Here is a 21653-nt window from a genome sequence, read left to right on the forward strand (position 1 = left end):
AACACAAGAACCAGGAGTCACCCAATGAGATTAACAGGCAGCAGGTTTAAAACAATCAAAAGGAAGTATTTCTTCACATGACGCACAGTCAACCTGTGGAACCTGTTGCCAGAGGATGTTGTGAAGGCCAAAGGTATAACTGGGTTTAAAAAAGAATGAGGTAAGTTCATGGAGAATAGGTCCATCCATAGCTCTTATTTAAGATGGTCAAGTATGTGTCTCCATACTCTAGATGTCCCTAAGTCTCTGACTGCAGATGCTGGGACTGGATGACAGAGGATGGATCACTTGATTATTGCTTTGTTCTGTTCATTCCCTCTGCATCATCTGGCACTGGCCACTTGCCGAAAGACAGGAGACTGGGCTAGACGTGCAGATCTGTGTGTGAGTTTCTCCCCTCCCTTTCCCAGTAATGCTGATACTTAAATTATTATAATTAGGCATTTGCGTCAGCATGCCATAGGGGCACGGGGGCACTTCTTACAGCTATTGTTTTAGGTTCTCTACAGATTACGGCTGTACACATCAAGGATATTGGTGTGTACTTGGTTCACATTTTCTGGTTTTCCTTGCAATCAGGGTAAGAGACCTAGGGTTTTGTCTACATCTGGAAATTAACCGCAATAGCCCTGTGTGGACACACTTATTTTGGACTAAGAGTGCTCATTTCTGATTTAGTTTGATCCACTTCCATAGTGGATTTGGATGCGGATTAAGCTAAATCAGAAAAAGGTACTCTTATTTGGGAATCACGGGGCGCTGCTCTGGTATAGATATTTTTGTAAGTTTCCAACTGTAAATAAGCCATTACTATTTGTTTTGAGTTTTTGTTTTAAATGAAAGCTCAGATTACAGAGAACAAGATGGTAGCCTCAAAAAATGTACTGAGACCCAACCCAATTCGCACCCTGAAATTGTTATGGAGTATTCTTCATGATGTAACTAACATGATAACTAGGTGTTGGAAGGACCTACACAATGTTTTGTGCTGGGTGTGTTGTATCTACAGCTTCTGATAAGCGACACAGCTCCATGATCTGGGTACATTTTTCTGACACTGACAATACTGATGTACAAATAATAATTCTTAGTATTTATATAACTATGTATTTTCAAATCGCTGTACGAGTATTAATGAATTAAACGAAGCAAGGTAGTATGCAAAGCATAGTAATTAGTTAGGATAATCAGTGGAGTGTGCTTCAGTAGCAGTACGGGGTGGAGTGGGGAGTGTTTGTGCCCCAAGGAAAATAACATTTCTAGAGACACTGCTAAGGTGAATATTCTAAGGAGGGATTAGGAAGGATGGAGAGGACAACCAAAAATAAACATTGTCATAAAAGTATTTGCCAGTGCTCTTTTAATATCCCTTTATCAGTTAGTAAAGGCAGGTGTGTTGTCTTCACCACATCACAGAGTCAGAAATAGGGCAAGAGTAACTTCTTCATGCGAACAATGTAGAGCAATTTATTTACATTGTATTTTAATCTTCTAACCATGTATCTGCTGACTGCAACTAAACTGGTCTGTGCATGATAATATTGAAAACATTTTAAAAAGCAACGTGATGACATTTTGGGCTTCCTAGACTACAGACTCTGTCACTCAAAGATAAAAATTCTTTAAAATGTCACAACTGCTGTCTCCAAATGGATTAGATTATTATGTACATAAATTACATTTCTTATATCTGTTTTATAGTTTCACTAAAGAAAACAAAAACAAAGCATTACCCCCACAAAGGCCTTCTGCTATACTGTTGGCATGATTAGCAGCAAGAGTACAAAATTGTCAGTACAGGGATTTCAAAATCCGTGTTACTTTTGATATTTATTTAAATGATTTTGTTTTGCTTCATTATTAAAGTCAACAATATTTAAATGTATAGGATGAAATCCTGGACTCAATGGGAATCCCATGCACTGCTACAGACTGGGGATCGACTGGCTATGCGGCAGTTCTGCAGAAAAGGACCTGGAGATTACAGTGGACGAGAAGCTGGATTTGAGTCAGCAGTGTGCCCTTGTTGCCAAGAAGGCTAATGTCATATTGGGCTGCATTAGTGTGTGTATATATCTATATAGTTGCCAGCAGATGGAGGGAAGTGATTAATCCCCTCTATTCAGCACTGGTGAGGAGTATTGCGTCCAGTTTCGGGCCCCCCACTACAGAAAGGATGTGGACAAACTGGAGAGAGTCCAGCAGAGGCCAACAAAAATGATTAGGGGGCTGGGGCACATGACTTATGAGGAGAAGCTGAGGGAACTAGGGATATTTAGTCTGCAGAAGAGAAGAGTGAGGGGGGATTTGATAGCAGCCTTCAACTACCTGAATGGGGGGTCCAAAGAGGGTGGAGCTCGGCTGTTCTCAGTGGTGGCAGATGACAGAACAAGGAGCAATGGTCTCAAGTTGCAGTGGAGGAGATCTAGGTTGGATATTAGGAAACACTATTTCACTAGGAGGGTGGTGAAGCACTGGAATGGGTTATCTGGGGAGGTGGTGGAATCTCCTTCCTTAGAGGTTTTTAAGGCCCAAATTGACAAAGCCCTGGCTGGGATGATTTAGTTGGGGTTGGTCCTGCTTTGAGCAGGGGGTTGGACTAAATGACCTCCTGAAGTCTCTTCCAACCCTAATCTTCTATGATTCTATGATATTCTTAATATGCATATAAATAAATAAATAAAAACCATACCACACTCTTATGCAGCAGTTTTCATCATGTCCAGTCTATATCTGATTGGGACTGTACCCAAGTATTACCGTAAATTGCACCAAAAAACTTTCAGTTCAGCTGATATGTTATTTTATAAGGCTGCCTGCCTTTAAAAAACCAAAACCAAAAACCACACAGCAATTCGGAGACAGGATAATATATTTTATACATTTTGTATACATTTTATTTCTGTGGGCTCACTTTTATGTTTTAAATAACTATAAACATTTTGTTTCCCATCACATATCTGAATCACAGCTCACCTTCCCATTCAAAAAACTTCAGGATGATTTTCATAACAGACACTCTATTATGATAAAAATGCAAAGATTTGAAATTGTCCCCTCGGAGTGAGAAAGCTTGCTTTGGCAAAAGGCAAAAAGATAATTTTCAATGTATGGAGAACCTTTAGCGTGTTATTTAAAAAAAATAAGAAAGAAAGTTCCACTTCAGTTATGTGGCAACCTCAACTCAAAATGTCCCAAGACTCAAGTCTTTCTCCCTGTGAAAAATAATTTGTCTTTGGGAGAGATGGGAAAGAAAACAGTTTTCATGATGTCACCTTGACTCTTTCATTACAGACATGCAAATTGAGTGCACAACACTGTGTTAGCTGGGATCAGCAGCCTACAACTAATAATTTTACCCCCTCACCAGCAGGAAGTATTATAATTTGTACATACAAGGTATCCAGTTGAAAGATTGTTTTTATTTTTAGGTGGATAAAATATTTAAAATCAGAGATGCATATTGGTAAAACAAAACACCAGTGATGCAGCTCTGAGGTGCCTGAAATTTCAGTCATGAGTTGTTTTAGGTTTTAATGATGGCACCATATAAAGATCTGCTGCTACTCTGAGGGTTCCCCCCCATTAATTAGTTTCTACCCTATAATAGTGTGTTTGTACTATCTAGAATGAGGAAGATACTAAAACTGTCACCTGTGCAGGGAGCCCATTGTTGTACATGTCTAAGTTGCACACTATTTAACTATCATAATTTTTATCACTAACTACACTAAAGGGTTGGGAGCTTTGTGGGGGGATGGGAAAGAGCTAGCATATTAATGTGAAGACAGTTTTTAACTTAAAGAACTCTGATTAGTATGATTCATCATCAGCAAGTGACAGGACATGTTCTCTGGGTATTAAATCCTGAGCATGGACATAACCAAATGCTTCAAGTTTCACTTCCAGGTCCTAGTTCCTTTCCACACCCCTACAGAATATATTTTTTTAAAAAATCCCTACATTTACAGTGTTCTATGTTACTAACCTATTATCTTTTATTGTAGCTAGAATGTAATTTGGAAAAACATCTTAAATTATATTTCTTCAAGTATTTATTAACTTTAAAGTTGTTACTCATTTAAATTTTGTGACGAACCTGAGATATACACTTATATCAACTTAAAAAACCCCAAGAATTCCCAGGATAGCATAACAAATCCTTGCTAAGATTAGCCACCACCACCATTACATACTAAATCGCACAATGAAGATATTCAAAAAGACCATCCAACCTCTCAAAATAAATGGCAAGCTAAATGCTTGATAGAGAAAGGTCAACCCCAAATTTCAACAGCTGTTGGCAGCCATGTTGCCTTTATCCTCTGCAATCATTTAAAATTAAATGCATAAAAAGCCATCCATGCTTGATGATGGTGATCTGTAAAGAATATAGGAGTATTACAAAGAATACAAAGGCCAAGAATATAAAGGGGCACAGAATGACAAAAAAGGGACATGGCAGAATTTAGCTGAATATAACAATCTCAAAGAAATCTTTTACAGGAACACTTTTTTCCCCTACAACTTCTGATTTTCACATATTACTGAACAAAAATGAATAAGCAGGTGTGCGGAAAGCCATTGGCTCCTCGATGACTGATATGGGTTGCACATGATCCTGGAAAGCATTTTGAAAACCCTAGAACTATAATGAATGAGAACTCATTCCTCATATCAATCAAATAATGCTCTTTTATCAAAAAGAATTCTACCTGGAACTCTCACTTATAGTTTCCATATATTCATAGTAAATTTGAATGTCTTAAAATTTATGCCTACAATAATACTTAAATATATTACTCACATTCAGGACTTCATCAATAAAAAAATAATCTCATCTAATAACTGCCTGAACTTCAAAATAAAATCTGAAGAGAGCTCAACTTCTGAATGAGAAATTTAAAAAGATTGGTAAAAATAGATTAAGATGGCAAAGTAAATCATCAATAGACAGAGTCCCTTAAAAACAGAGATTTCATTTAATAGTTAGACTAATTCCAAGAAAATCCACATGGTGAGACCAGCTAGAATGTTCACAAATTGCTCTAATTTGCAGTTCTCCACATTTTGGCTTCAATCCTGCAAATTTATGCACACGTTTAATTTTGAGCACATGAGCAGTTCCATGGGTCTACTTGTGCTTAACTTTAAGGAATTGCAAAAGTGTTTGCAGGTTGAGGGCCAAAGACATTTGCAAAGACAGACACAATGTAAATCTTGTATTTTGAAAGAGCATGTACATTACTTGCCTTCACACATTCTGAATGTTTTTCCCCTACCAGAGTTTATTTTACACATTCATGTATTGCTACTCAGACTCTAATTAGGAGGTTTAGTACAATATTCAGGCAACTTTTAGTCTTGATAATTTTTTTCACTTTGATTCATAATTGAGCAATAATGATTGCAGGACAGGGCATTTCCAGCGTATTGATTACTGGATGGAAAGAGTTTTTGTATCACTTTCCACAACATCCATGGAGCCACTACTCTCCAGGAAATGCCCGGTGCTGAGGTAGTTACTGCTATTATAAATTAATTTTTTAAAAAAATAGGACTTAAAAATACTTTGAGGTGTTTTTCAGAATTTGTCCACGCAATATATTTGATACACAGGTCACATCATGTACTTAGACATATTGGATGGAATTAGAGAATTATACCTGCTATGCTGAGAAAAAGGGATTTCTCCAATCCATCGTCAGACTTTCATTTCGCTTACAAATTGTTCTAAACGTGCTGTCTATGCACCCACTGACTTAACAGACCTGGCAGTATTTTCCCTGCTATTTTTCATTTTTACATCTAGCATATGTGAAAATTTTAACAGAAAAGAGCTTTTATAAATAAAATACCATTCTAAATATATACTAGAGCAAACAAAACTTAGAACTAAGACTTTTATAGATCATCATGTATGTGAAGCTACAGGCAATACAATCTTCAGGGGACACAACAGTCCAGTTGTTAAGTCTTTGAAGACCACAAAAAAGAAGTTTAACAATTCTTTCATCCTTACTAGGCCTCTCATTTCTTTGAGAAAAACTGTAATTAACATTCTATGAATGGGTTATTTTTGGCAAATCAGAATTATTTCCCCAAAATGAACAACTGTTTTTTTGAAGTTGCCACATTACTGTTAATGTTATGGTGGTGTTTGCATGAGTTCCTGGGATATACAAATTGCCTACTTCTAAACAGGTTTTGTACACTATAGACTAAATTTCTTAACTTACAAATACTTATTTTTTGTTTCCAGTTTCCAGTGGTAAAAAATGATGACTTCACAATGCATGTAAATGTATTTTAAAAAACAGAATAAAAAGCGGTATGTTAAAAACCAGGTCACAGACTAATAAATACGTACATCAAAGACATGAAGTTTTCAGCAGCTGGTTTTAAAGAGCAAGGAAGAAGGGAAAAGCTAGCTGTCCAAAATCCATTCTGACTTTGTCACCTATATGCTCTGCAATTAAACAAAAAACAAACAAACAAAACAAAAACAAACCACGCTAACAGAAGAGCAGAAATTAACTTTGTAGCTTCTTTTGATTAAATTAAGCTACAGGCTAAAAAAATGCAGTGTAAAACCTAATGCAATCTACATGTTTTCATGCACTTGCTTATATTGCATTAAAAAAGGGAATTATTTCTAACCCAGAAAAATATGAGTCATCTGGTCCTGTTAAAGACAGCCTTACTGAATTTTTTTCTACAGTAAGAGGATTTTCTAGAGAAGTAAATCAAAATTATTTTTATAACAAAATATAGAATTATTGTAGCAACTTATCATTGACTTCCAATATTTGAGCAAAACATAACATCGATTTGCTAGTTAGTTTCAAAGTGTCAAAAAGATGCTTTGACAGCTGATGCCAGAAAATGATGCCGGACGCCAGGATTTCCAGAATTGTTCCAAAGTGATGTGCAGTCCATGGATTAGACAGTGAGAGAAAACTGATCCTGCTCTATTGGTTTCTCCACCCAGGCTCCAAGCCCTGCCTTCAGGAACGCTTTAAACAAACACTCTTTGGCAGTTTGATACTTAGTGGCCACCTGCTTAGTGTCATGGTACAGGTTCGGTTTGAGGATCTTTGAGCGCAGGCTAGAGGAAAGCTGCACAAATAGAAAAAGAAAGAAAACAAACTATTACACAAAGCCATTCCAGGAACCAGAATCAAGGAAAACGAGAGAATGAGTGCAGCAATTTGCAAGAACGACAAACACTGTATTCTACCCTTTTTGGATAGAACATTACTGTTGATTTGTATCCAACTACGTATCATTTCACAGCTCATAGCAAAACTATTGGTCCAGTGGGATCCCTGAGGATCTACTCATTTCCATAAGCACCTTGAAGGTCAAATTGAAACCATCATCATATTGCTTGATAGCAACTGGCTGGAATTCTCTTTGAAACCCACCCTTCTACTCTTCATGAGACAGTTCCCACCCACCTTTGTGGTTGCAAAGGCTCCCCTGACAGCAGGGCTGGGGGAGGGAAGCAGTATTCCAGGGCCTTAAGCAGGAGATACACACCCCCTGTGCAGCATGGGTGGAAGGCCTATGTGTAACCTCCTGTCACCCTCCCTGCCCCATGAAAGGGGGGTGCATGAAAGCAGGACCAGCTGAAGCGGCTCTACAGGATAGATTAATAAGCGAAATACTGAACAGAAGCGCCCCAAAGCCCGTGGTTCTGCTCCTGCAGAATGTAGAAACACCAATGCAAATGGTGCTTTGAAAACTCGTGTGTCAGATATTGGGGATAACTGGACCCCAGAAAGTCTCCCATCTTTTTCATTTTATTTTTGTTCTGTGAGGCAACAGCAACTCTTTTCTGTGCTACAGGATGATATCTTCCGCAATTTGGACACATCATTCTGCATTTTTCCCTAGATGTAGAATCAATACCATTAAGCGTGGATAGGAAAGCATTTTCTCCTGAACTGAGCCTTGAAGCTATCAGTTTGTTTCTCATGTTCAGCCAACTATCCCATCTTTCATTAAAGTCAATGTAATTCTTTTTGTTTTCCCTTTAATTTTTCCTGTGTTTTCACTTGCAGCATGCAGAAGTGGATCTGTCTAAAAGAGAACATCCAGGGTGAAGTGCTTTAACCGTTTCTTAAATTGTTCATTTTCGGTTACACTGAAGGTGAAGTTGTTAGCATAAAAGAAGGTTGCAACTTTCTTATCAAGTCCAAATCTGCATTTTTATCAGTTGCTGTATAGCATAATCACTGACTGGTCTACTTTGGGATGTCACAGAAGGACAGAGATTACTGTTGAACAAGGCTTATGTTAAAAAGCTGCTGGAAAGACTGGAACGTAGATTTAAATTATCAGTGAGAATATGGTTAGATGGTGATGATAGCATCAAATTTCTCACTTGCACAATCGGTAAACTCATCAATGTTTTGCTTTTCTATTTCAACATAGTTTCCTTCAATGGCACATTTAATCTTGAAGAATCCAGAGAAAAATATTTTTTGCATTCTTTGAGATAAGCACAAATCCTTTCTATCTTGCTATTTTACACATTCGGCAATGGTTACCTTTCACTTTGGAAGAAATTATCTGTTTTCATTACTTTAGTTTATTCAATTGCTTGTTTCCTACCACTTCCCTCAGCATCAACCAGTTAAATTAATGTACTTATGTCTGCTGACCTCTAAAGACTAATCAGCCCTTTGCAGTATTGACATTTAGAGCTTTCACATTTACTACAGTAGGACTGAGAAACAGCCACCTAGCTAATTCAGCCCCATAAAGACTGAAAACTAAGATGAGCTGGCCCAATGCATGTTATTAGGAATGCTGCCTACTCTCCAGAAGTTTCTAGATTCTAGTGAACTAGTACCTCATAATGTTTCACAACTCCTCCCAATCCTCTCTCACCAACACCAAGTCATAATGGATTCCACCCACTAGGCAGCACCACTTTGTCAAGCCATCACTTGTGACCCCACCCATTCATATCTGTTCATGAAAATATTTCAGAGTGACACGTTAACAAAGTTGGGCAGGGGAGGAAGAAAAACATTTAAACCAAAGGGGTTATTATTTTTCTGAATAAGGCTTGTTTTTTCCCCACAATCCTGCCTGCTCTACTGCCCTTAAAAAGACAGAAATGTCTTCCTTCCACATATTCTTGTGAGAAGGATCTCGGAACAGTGACAAAGGACTAAGAAAACGGCATGGGGTGAAAGTGAATGACAAGCTTATGCTACAATCTCAGCACCCAGCTGTCTACATTGCAGTATTTCAGTGCCTTGCCACACTACAATAAGAAATGATAGACTCCAAAGGACTGTTGTAGGAATACTGATTCTGCTGAAATGACTGGCTCAAGGTGCTATTTGCTTCTATCAATACAGATGCTTTGAAGAGAGGACTGGGAGAACCCTAAGGACCATGGTCTACTGCTTGTACCTTTCCATTTTTATAAAGTATCAACTATCATGAGGAAAAGAAATCCAAACTTTCAAAAAGCAATTCTTTGACCTTTACCTGCACCTTCTGGGGAAGGCCAAGGGAAAAAAACCTGGCCCCCTTAAGCCACTACCTTTGACTTCAATGGGGCTAGGCTTTTACCCACATGTTCTCAAACAGGAACCTTCGTATTCTGTGTGCTGGGCTCCAGAAGAGCTCCTAAAAGAGTCTATCTTGTCCAGTACATTAAAATTATAAGCAAAGCTCAAAGGAGTCAACATTTTTACTTTACTTGTTCTAGAGGCAGGTAATTAGATCTTCACATACATTTACACTAGAAATTATCATAGTAAAGAAAATGTGGAACAAAGACATCTCTCTTCCCCATTTTTACCCAATTACTAACCAGCATATAACAAGGCAGCACATCACAAGCTTTTATTAGAAAGGTGGTTATGAGATTGAGCAAAATTGAAACCCAACAGTAAAAAAATACTCCAATCTTTGGACATATACCTTTGCATGAATTCGCATCCAGCGACTGTACAAAGCGTGCTTACAAAGCCGAGATGCACGACCCATCTCATCCTTGCCAGTTGTGGCATTAATAACTTCAAGACCAGTGTCTCCTACTGTCCAGTTTACACTGAAATTAGGTGCTTTTCCTGGTTGGCGGGCTTCTGCATTGCTAATACCTGAAAGGGAAGAGGGACACAAAAATGAAAATGTGAAAATTCCTGCTCAGTTGTTTATAGATGAAGGAGTGATTGGATAGTGCTATACAGATCATATTGTTGGGCATTCTTACAGCAGTGGTTCTAAAATACCTCCATGATTTTCAACAGCTACTTCAGGATTTAGCCACGCCCATCCCATTACTATTTATGGGGAATGTGCAGCTAAAATGTCATCTCCTGCTATCACGCTCAGTTTTGCATGTCTGCTTTATCAGAAATCTGAAAATCCATGCATGCTTGTATTGGTGATAGTAGGGAAGTTAAAGAGATTATAGAAAGATCTGTAACAAGATCACATCAAACAGTAATACTGGAGCATCACAGTATGCAATATACCTTGGGTTGATCTTAGTTTAGCTCATAAACTAAGCAGATTTGGGCCTATTCAGTAGCTGAATAGAGGAATGCCCAGGTTCCACAAAGTCTCACTAGAACCCTGTACTGTATGTGTCTGAATATTATTAAGTAGAATTAATGTCCTTAATCAATTCCCACTCCTGGTGCTAGGAATACAGTGCTGTTGCAGCTATCAGAGATTCATAGATTCCAAGGCCAGAGGAGACCACTATGATCATCTAGTCTGACCTGCTGTATAGCACAGGCCAGAGAACTTCCCCACAGTAATTCCTAGAGCAGAGCTCATAATAAAACATCCCGTCTTGATTTAAATATTGTCAGTCATGGAGAATCCACCACAACCCTTGGGAAATTGTTCCAATGGTTAAGTACTCTCACTGTTAAAAATGTACGCCTTATTTCCAGTTTGAATTTGTCTAGCTTTAACTTCCAGCCATTGTATCATGTTAGACCATTCTCTGCTAGGCCGAAGAGCCCATTATTAAATATTTGTTCCCAATGTAGGTATTTATAGACTGTAATCAAATCACGCCTTAACCTTATTTTTGTTGAGCTAAATACCTTGAGTTCTTTGAGTCTATAAAGAGAGGTTACTCACCTTGTGCAGTAACTGAAGTTATTCAAGATGTGTGTCCCTGTGAGTGCTCCACCTCAGGTGTGCCTGTGCCATGCGCCTTTGATCACAGCAATGCCTCTTCAGCCCACGCATACATCCTAGACGTCCTTGTGCCCCACACCGAGGTGATATGGGGCTGTGTGGGCGAACTGCCCTCAGTTCCTTCTCCTCTGCCAAGTCCCAAAAGGGAGACACCGAAGCAGCAGAGGAGGAGGGTGGGTAGCAGATCACCCACAGCAGGACACATCTCAGAGCACTCCAGCTACTGCACAAGGTGAGTATCCTCTCCTCCTTCTCTGAGTAGCATCTCTGTGGGTGAGAGATGAATCTTAGAATAGACAGAGGATCTCTGAACCAATATGTGAGAGTCTGAGGTGTCCTCTTCCACATACTACAAGGGTGGGGGGAGGCAGATAGCTGTTCCACTTGCAAAGTAAATGAGGGTGGGTATGGTACTCTAGGAGCCAGAGGGGTGAGAGAATCTTGATGCTGCTAACCCCCAGCACTTGTTAACAGAGGAGATTCTGGCTCTGATGATACCATCAGGCCTTTAGGATACCTAAATTCTTGTGGTACTGATGGTATCAAATATTGGGTTGAGTGTGGACCTGTGGAGGATGTCTTCAGTTGTGATGCAGTTGGTTGGCATGGGAGTGAGTCAGCTCCAATTCCACTGGTACCACGGGTAGCCGAGCAGTCTTTGGTACCACTGACTTTCTGGTTATAGATATGGAGTGTTGTTCAGGGATGGACTCAGAACTTTTCTCAACTGTGTCTCTGCCACTTTGGGTATGGATACCCAAGCAAGGTACCGAGTGTCTCTAAGATGACTGAGTCCACTTTGCATTTGCAGCGCCAGCATCACTTGGAGCCTGTGTGCAACTCCTCTTGGGATCTTAGGTCTCCATAGTCTGCTTGTGTATTGGTGATTGATATTTTCTTGAAGATTTATTCCTCACCTCTTCTTAGAGCCAGATATTGAGACTGAGGTCTGTGGTACTGTAGATGTACTTGGTGGTGCAGTACCACCTATATGTCTTGCAGCCTCCAGTGACTGAGATCTTGATGTTGACAGGGCACTAGCGGTACTCGGGGGTCTACATATGTGGGGGGAGGGAGGGGCCTTCACCCATGGATCCAAAGCTGATCATAAAGCTTTCTCCATCATGAGGAGTTTAAATTTGATCTCCCTATTTTTTCTGGCTCTACCCTTGAAGGACATGCAAGTCTTGCACTTACTGGGGATATGAGTATCACCCAATCAGCAGAGTAGGGTGACCAGATGTCCCGATTTTATAGGGACAACACTGATTTTGGGGGCTTTTTCTTATATAGGCACCTATTACCCCTCACCCCCCTGTCCCGATTTTTTACACTTCCTATCTGGTCACCCTACAGCAGAGACACTAGGAATGGAATAGCCTCATGTCAGGAGAGGCACTTTTTGAATCCCAGGGAGCCCAGCATTCTCGTGTAAATAAACAAAAACTGACCCCTATGAAGGGAAAAATCTTAACCACTATCTAACTATATCTATGAATATTTTTTTTAAGGCAAAGGAAAAAAAGGGGGGGGGGGAAACAAATGTTCCTACAACTAAAAACACTAAAAAGGTATCTAATTATATGCTAAGTAACTAATTGCTGAATACTACAGAGAATAGACATAGGTAAACTCTGTCTCAGGCCCAAAGTGTTTAAGAAGGAACAAAGAGTGGTTCACCCACACAATCCCATATAGCCTTGGTGTGGGGCACAAGGATGTGTGGGGCACATGTATGGGGCACATGTATGGGCCACATGGGCAATGTTACCAAAAATCCCCAATCAAAGGCACAGGTGCACCCACAAGAACACTACTCAAAGAAGACAGCTTGTTTTCTAATCCTTTAATCATTCTTGTGGTTCTCCTGTTGATAAATTGGACCCTCTCCAATTTATCAACAATCTTCTTGTATTGTGGACACCAATACTGGAGACAGCATTCCAGCAGCAACTACACGTGTGCCATACAGAGGTGAAATAACATTTCTTCTCCCACTTGAGATCCCCTGTTTATGCATCCAAGTTTTGAATTAGTCCTTTTGGCCACAGCGTTGCACTGGGAGCTCATGATCAGCTGATTATCCACCACAATCCCCCTAATCTTTTTCAGAATCACTGCTTCATGGGATAGAGTTACCGGTCTTGAAATGAGACTTAAAACTGAGATCCAGACCACTCATGGTCATTCATGATTAAGGCTAAGATCTTAGAATCATAGAAGATTAGAATTGGAAGAGACCTCAGGAGGTCATCTAGTCCAATCACCTACTCAAAGCAGGACAAACCCCAACTAAATCACCCCAGCCAGGGCTTTGTCAACCTGGGCCTTAAAAACCTCTAAAAATGGAGATTCCACCACCTCCCTAGGTAACCCATTCCAGTGCTTCGCCACCCTCCTAGTGAAATAGTGTTTCCTAATATTAATAATGTAATTCCTCATGATGTAACTTAGACCTCCCCCACTGCAACTTGAGACCACTGCTTCTTGTTCTGTCATCTGCCACCACTGAGAACAGTCCAGCTGAATCCTCTTTGGAACCCCCCTTCAGGTAGTTGAAAGCAGCTATCAAGTCCCCCCTCACTCTTCTCTTCTGCAGACTAAATAAGCCCAGTTCCCTCAGCCTCTCCTCAAAAGTCATGTGCCCCAGCCCCCTAATGATTTTTGTTGCCCTCCACTGGATGCTCTCCAATTTGTCCACATCCTTTCTGTAGTGGGGGGCCCGAAACTGGACGTAATACTTCAGATGTGGCCTCACCAGTGCCGAATAGAGGGGAATAATCACATCCCTCGATCTGCTGGCAATGTTCCTACTAATGCAGCCCAATATGCCATTAGCCTTCTTGGCAACAAGTGCACACTGTTGACTCATATCCAGTTTCTTGTCAACTGTAATCCCCAGGTCCTTTTTTGCAGAACTGATGCTTAGCCAGTCGGTCTCCAGCCTGTAGCACTGCATGGGATTCTTCCGTACTAAGTGCAGGACTCTTCACTTGTCCTTTTTGAACCTCATCAGATTTCTTTTGGCCCAATCCTCCAATTTGTCTAGGTCACTTGGACCCTATCCCTACCCTCCAGAATATCTACTTCTCCCCCCAGCTTAGTGTCATCCATGAACTTGCTGAGGGTGCAATCCATCCCATCATCCAGATCATTAATGAAGATGTTGAACAAAACTGGCCCCAGAACCGACCCCTGGGGCACTCCGCTTGATACCAGCTGCCACCTAGACATCGAGCTGTTGATCACTACCCGTTGAGCCCAATGATCTAGCCAACTTTCTATCCACCTTATAGTCCATTCATCCAATCCATACTTTTTTAAACTTGCTGACAAGAATACCGTGGGAGACTGTATCAAAAGCTTTGCTAAAGTCAAGATATATCACGTCCACCACTTTCCCCATATACACAGAGTTAGTTATCTTATCATAGAAGGCAAACAGGTTGGTCAGGCATGACTTGCCCTTGGTGAATCCATGTTGACTGTTCCTGATTATCATTCTCTCCTCCAAGTGCTTCAAAATGAATTCCTTGAGGACCTGCTGCATGATTTTTCCAGGGACTAAGGTGAGGCTGAATGGTTTGTAGTTCCCCGGATTCTCCTTCTTCCCTTTTTAAAAGATGGACACTATATTTGCCTTTTCCCAATCATCCGGGACCTCCCCCAATAACGACGAGTTTTCAAAGATAATGGCCAATGGCTCTGCAATCACATCAGCCAACTCCCTTAGCATCCTCAGGTTCATTAGATCCAGCCCCATGGACTTGTGCATGTCCAGTTTTTCTAAATAGTCCTTAACCTGTTCGTTCACCACTGAGGGCTGCTCACCTCCTCTCATACTGTGCTGCCCAGGGCAGCAATCTGGGAGCTGACCTTGTCTGTGAAGACCGAGGCAAAAAAAGCATTCAGCTTTTTCCACATCCTCTGTCACTAGGTTGCCTCCCTCATTCAGAAAGGGTCCCACACTTTCCTTGACCTTCTTCTTGTTGCTAACACCTGTAGAAACCCTTTTTGTTACCCTTCACATGCCTTGTTAGCTGCAACTCCAATTGTGCTTTGGCCTTCCTGATTATACCCTGGCATGCTTGAGCAATATTTTTATACTCCTCCCTAGTCATCTGTCCAAGTTTCCACTTCTTGTAAGCTTCCTTTTTTGGTTGTTTAAGCCCATCGAAGATTTCTCTGTTAAGCCAAACTGGTCGCCTGCCATATTTACTATTCTTTCTGCACATTTGGATGGTTTGTTCCTGCGCCCTCAATAAGGCTTCTTTAAAATACAGGCAGCTCTCCTGGACTCCTTTCCCCCTCATATTAGCCTCCCAGGGGATCCTGCCCATCAGTTCTCCGAGGGAGTCAAAGTCTGCTTTTCTGAGGTCCAGGGTCCATATTCTGCTGCTCTCCTTTCTTCCTTGTGTCAGGATCCTGAACTCAACCATCTCATGGTCACTGCTGTCCAGGTGCCACCCACTCCTACTTCCCCTGCCAATTCTTCCCTGTTTGTGAGCAGCAGGTCAAGAAGATCTCTGTCCCTAGTTGGTTCCTTCAGCACTTGCACCAGGAAGTTGCCACAATACCCTCCAAAAACTTCCTGGATTGTCTGTGTACTGCTGTATTTCTCTCCCAGCAGATGTCAGCAACTTGTCACAGATATTTTTAGTAAAAGTCATGGACAGGTCACAGGTAATACAGAAAAATTAATGGAAGCCCGTGATCTGTCCCTGATTTTTACTAAAAGTATCCATGACAAAATGGGGAGCCACTAGGTAGCTGGGGCTCCCACCCCCCATGGAGGCTCAGAGCTTCAGGGTCCCCTGCTCTCGGAGCTGGCTGACACAGGTGGCAGAACTACTCAGAGCAAAACCTGAGCAAAAATCTGCTCAAACTTCCTGTGGGTAAAGGACTTTGCACTCCCTCCATTTCCCCATGTAAGATTGCAACTTGGGGGCACACACTGAACATGACAACTTCGAAATAGCTACTGTAATATGCTTCAGGAGCATAACAGATACTAGCAGTTATATAACATATCTTCCATATACATATCAACAGAGAAGGCCTACTCTTTCTTATGCTGCAAAGAGTGTGTAGACAACTATGCATAGGAACTACTTAGTACTGTTAATTTAGCTTGCACACATTATAAAAGGTCCCCCAAACAAGGTCCCTGCTTCCGCTGACTTTGGAGAGACCAGGATTAGGCCCAGCAACTTTTATATAGGTCACAAATTTGATTATAAATTACCTTTCAGATGTATCCATTATCTCCTGTCTCATGTTGGATACAAATCAATGATTCTTTTTAAAAAATATTAAAAATTGGATTTTTATTTAAATAATATTTTTATTTACATTAATGTGCTATTTTAAAGAAAATTAACCTATTTAAAATTAAATTTGAAATTATGACCACCTAAATTAAGATCTAAACGCATTATAATCTAGTGAAATCATTTATTTTAAGGAAATAAAATAATATTCAAGCCTTACATGTTGCTGCCAAAGTTTTAAAGAAAGTCAAACCACTGAAATGGCAGAAATCTCTAGCTAAGCACCTGAAACCAGAGTTTGTTAAATGCTAACCCAGCTTTTGACTAGCCTCTTCTGCAGGTACAGAGATAATATTGTCTGCATTTCAGTTTACTCAGCCAGTTCAGTTCAATAACTAGTTCATTCAAAGTTGAGAAAACAATTTCCAAATTATGAACAAAAATGAGGTGTGAGGGGATGAGTTCTACTGGTTTTAAAACCTTGAAGGAAACGGTGACCGGACATAATCAGTTCAATTAACTAATTACAGATACTACTTCTTCTGTTTAATAAATTAGTTAGTTTTAAATGCAAAACATGTTTACTAAAAAAGTAAGTTTATTTATTAGTTTTATTTAACTAATAATCAGTTTTAAAATGGTGGTTTTGGACATTTTAACTGAATTCCAATTTCCATCCAAATGCAGCTTGACACAAATCACTAGTAAAAATCATCTAGTAAATAAGACGTGCGTCTGTCATTCACCATTTTCTAACATAATAAAACTGTAACAAATAAGAATCTGAGTGAATGCATGTTAAGCTACATAGGTGCTTAAATAAATGTTTACATATCTATCTATCTATATAAAATGTAGTCTCCTGGTTAGCAAAAAGTAGTACCAATTTACACCAATCAATGAGAATCAACCTTACTTTAGGAAAATAATGTAACAATATAAATGCAATACAAGATTAAAATGTATGATTTAAATCAAGGTTTCCTGCTTGCTGATTTAAATCGGTGGTTCAGGTCACTTAGCTTTAAAACAATCCACCCTGTTCTGTCAGCATTTTCAAAGCTCATTTCCACCATGTGATTCCCATTGGAGGGGGGGAGAGATAGCTCAGTGGTTTGAGCATTGGCCTGCTCAACCCAGCATTGTGAGTTCAATCCTCAAGGGGGCCACTTGGGGATCTGGGGCAAAATCAGTACTTGGTCCTGCTAGTGAAGGCAGGGGGCTGGACTCAATGACCTTTCAAGGTCCCTTCCAGTTCTAGGAGATGGGATATCTCCATTATTTATTATAACCCTGTGAATCTTTCAAAAACATACACCTAAACTATAACTGGGCTTGTCTACTAGAGTCTATCAAATTAAAAAGTCTTCAGTTCTGGGTCAGGTGCTAAGGTTTGCAAGTTCCTCATGCAAAAATCTTTAAAGCTGCTGCTTTAAATGCACCAATTCCAGAGCTGCATGGCTTCCTGATAGAGTGGGGATGATCTGGTCAGTTAACATGATGCACAGATGTGGTGCTGTCTGTCAGCACCTGTATTGTGGAACCCAGAAGAGAGGCAGCAATGCTTGGCATACCAGACAGACAGCTCTGAGCAACAGGACATTTATATGGAGGCTTCTTGAGACAACCACAGGCTCTGAATTTAAGACAATCTATCTAGATGAGCTTCTGTATCTGAGTAGAGTCATCAGTGTCTTGCTAGGTAGAAGTGCAAAGAACAGGTACTCTGTTGCACACCTGATGAGAGTCTTTCCACCACTTTAATGAGAAGAGGACTTCTTACAGGACTGTGACCATCATGTCCATGCAGTGTCTGCTGAGTGGATACACTGATTTCAACCACCTTCACATGAAGCATAGATGAAGCCTAGCAAATGGCACCACATAGGTGCATAGGCCATGTGTCCTAAAAGTCTGATGAATGTTTTCACTGATGTTCTTAGGTGAGCTTGAAGTTGCTGATAAGATCTACTATTGTTTGGAATCTCTCCTGTGACAGGTAGCTCTCGCTGTCCTGCAGTTTCACAGTGCTCCTAGGAATGCTGTGCTCTGAGTCAGAGTCAGTATGGATTTTTCTCTGTTGACTTTGAGGTTCTGTGAGGTAGAGAGCTTTAGAATTAATTAAATGGAGTCAGTCACTTGTTGGGGTGATCTTCCTCGAATCAGCCAGTCGTCAAGGTAAGGATAGACCTGGATTCTGTGTTTCTTTGGTTGAACTGCCAAAATTTCCAAGCACTTGGTGAATACCCAGTGTCCTGTACAAAGACCTAAGGGTAGGAACTTGTACTGGTAGTGAGATATTTCCACCAGGAATCTGAGGTATTCTCTATGGGCTGGATGGATTGATACATGGATATATGCATCTTGCAGGCAGACATCTGTGAACCAGTTCTGAGGATTGCTTGAGGGGATTAGGGAGGCTAGAGTCACCATCCTGAACTTGAAATGGCAGATGAAGGTGTTGAGATGTCGAAGGTCTGGGATGGGCTGCCAATCACCTTTCGTCTCTGGGATGAGAAAGTAATGGAAATAAAATCCCTGCCCCTGAACTCAAAGGGCACGTCCCTCCTCCAGTTGTAGAAGGGAGTCTACTTCTTTTCTGAACACCCTCTTGTGAGTAGAGTCTTTGGAAAAGGAGGGAGGTAGTGGGAATAGACTGGAACCGAACAGAATTCCCCTTGCTTATGGTCTCCAAGATCCACCAGTCCAAGGTAATCCCAACCCAAGCTTCTAAAAATAAAAGACAGTTGCCAAAGAGGGAGTTGAATGGAAAAGTTTCTCAGGTGGCCCTATCAGGTGCTCAACACTGGTCTCAAATATGCTGTCTGTTGGAAGCCCCAGACTGTTGGGCAGCAGAAGAGGAGGCTGTGGGTATTTTATGATGGAATCTGTCTCTTCCTTGGTAGCTCTGAAATTCTCTAAGGGTGACAACAACTGCACGCATATTCCTCCTCCACTGTCCACCAAGCGCACCCAATTCTAGGCTTCCAATTCCTCAGCCATCACCTCTTTTGGGCAGAGATCCACGTCTCTCTCCCTTCTGTGTGGGATTTTTCCAGCTGCACAGTTCCCTATGTACACTGTGTTATTCTCAACAAGCCAGAGTGCCTAAACAGGCCAGCATCTGTGCTTTTCTTTCTCTCTCCGATGTTTTATGAATAGTGATTGGCAGCAGTTATAAGTTACCACACAGCCCTTGCTAAGCAAACACACTTATTCTTAAGGTGAAAACATTACGGAGGAAAGATATAAAAAACAATAAAAGAACTTAGACCCATCTTTATAAGCTTACCAGAGATCTCCCCCCAACTCCAACAAGGACACTCATAGGAGTTGCCCCTTCAAACCTCACAAAGGGGTTTTTCTGAGCAAACAAGCTTGTAACAGCCTTGGCTCAGAACAAGCACAATCATGAATAGTTCCATCTTTCTTTTATATAGCTTGGGCCTTTGATCTTCAGATTCTGAGAACAGATAATCAGGAGACAATGGTCCCCTCCCTCAGGATGTAGCTTCAAAAGCTTCCCACCTCTGCATAACTAGAGGTGGGAAATTTGCATTCATCTCTTAGAGATTTCCCAGGAAATCCACTTCATGCATATTGTCCCAAAAGACCATTCTTGTCTGACATATTGTTCAGTATAGTCCTTTGATCATTCATGCCCACAATAATACATTAAAATACAATGGTCACCAAAGATACTTAAACTTAATTCTATAAAGTTTTTCAAGGATATTACAGGAAATTGCCATATTTGTCACAGTAATATTGGTAGGGCTCTACCAAATTCACAGTCCATTTTGGTCAATTTCATGGTCATAGGATTTTAAAAATCGTAAATTCCACGACTTCAGCTATTTAAATCTGAATTTTCATGGTGTTGTAATTGTACGGGTCCTGACCCAAAAAGGAGTTGGGGGGGTTGCAAGGTTATTGTAGGGGGGGGTTGCAGTACTGCTACCCTTACTTCTGGGCTGCTGGTGGTGGTGGTGCTGCCTTCAGAGCTGGGCAGCTGGAGAGTGGTGGCTGCAGGCAGGGACCCCGGCTCTGAAGGCAGAGCCATTGCCAGCAGCAGCACAGATGTAAGCATGGCATGGTATGGTATTGCCACCCTTACTTCTGTTGCCTGCAGAGCTGGGCCCTCAGTCAGCAGCCGCCACTCTCTAGCTGCCCAGTTCTGAAGGCAGCAGTGCAGAAGTAAAGGTGGCATGGTATGGTATTAGAACATCAGAATGGCCATACTGGGTCAGACCAAAGGTCCATCTAGCCCAATATCCTGTCTTCCAACAGTGGCCAATGCCAGGTGCCCTAGAGGGAATGAACAGAACAGGGAATCATCAAGTGATCCATCCTCTGTCAAGTGATGCCACGCTTACTTCTGCGCTGCTGCTAGCAGGGTGCTGCCTTCAGAGCTGGGCACCTGGCCAACAGCCGCCATTCTCCAGCTGCCCTGCTCTGAAGTCAGCGCAGAAATAAGAGTGGCAATACCACGACCCCCTCAAATAACCTTGTGACCCCTTTTGGGTCAGGACCCCCAATTTGAGAAACGCTGGTCTCCCCCCATGAAATCTGTACAGTATAAGGTAAAAGCACACAAAAGACCAGATTTCATGAGGGGAGAACAGATTCACAGCGTTTTTCATGGCCGTGAATTTGGTAGGGCCCTAAATACTGGACAGGAGAGCACTGTCCTAAAGGACAGCTGCTAGTGTGACGACTTCCTCCTTGGGGTTGGGACATACAGACCCAAAGAGCACAGAGTCACACGTGAGTCCTTCAAGGAGTGTAGAGTCTCATCCATTCAGTTGTAAAAAAGTTCATTATTCTGAAATGGGAAGTTCTGAATTGTTACTTGGACTTCCCTGGGGCTCCCTGAGTACTGGAGCCATAACAACCTCCTTGTAGCTTTTGTAGTGGCCACAGTGCATGGTGCAGTGTTATTCATGTCCAGAGTAGCTTATAATGAAGTGCAGACAGTCAGCTGTTTCTCAGCTGTGACAGACTTTATCTCTTCTGGATATTCCTTTCAGAGCTTGTCTATAAACTGAGACAACGTGTCCCAGTTTAAATAGCCATATTTTGAGAGGGGGTATAGTATTAGCCACCCTGATCTGATGAATACACTTTGCAGCCAAACAGGCTGCATTTCTTAGCAGAGACTTGGTACCTTCTGTCAGCAATTTTCAGTAGGGCTGGGAT

At 41.1% G+C, this 21653-nt stretch overlaps 1 protein-coding gene across 13 annotated transcripts in view; it reads right to left on the reverse strand.

Annotated features, from left to right (window-relative positions):
• Positions 1–1343: 1343 nt before the first annotated feature.
• The window catches only part of ADARB1 (adenosine deaminase RNA specific B1), a 251304-nt gene continuing 230994 nt past the window's right edge, over positions 1344–21653 (reverse strand). For all 13 annotated transcript variants that reach the window (XM_054043498.1, XM_054043496.1, XM_054043493.1 and 10 more), the window contains 2 exons: positions 9949–10127; positions 1344–7119 (listed from right to left, as the gene is read on the reverse strand). In XM_054043498.1, coding sequence (XP_053899473.1) covers positions 6943–7119; positions 9949–10127 — 356 coding nt within the window. In that variant the 3' untranslated portion in view covers positions 1344–6942. The remainder of the gene's footprint in view (positions 7120–9948; positions 10128–21653) is intronic.

Source organism: Malaclemys terrapin, chromosome 11 (assembly GCF_027887155.1).
Source record: "Malaclemys terrapin pileata isolate rMalTer1 chromosome 11, rMalTer1.hap1, whole genome shotgun sequence".
In the NCBI taxonomy this organism is placed as follows: domain Eukaryota; kingdom Metazoa; phylum Chordata; order Testudines; family Emydidae; genus Malaclemys; species Malaclemys terrapin.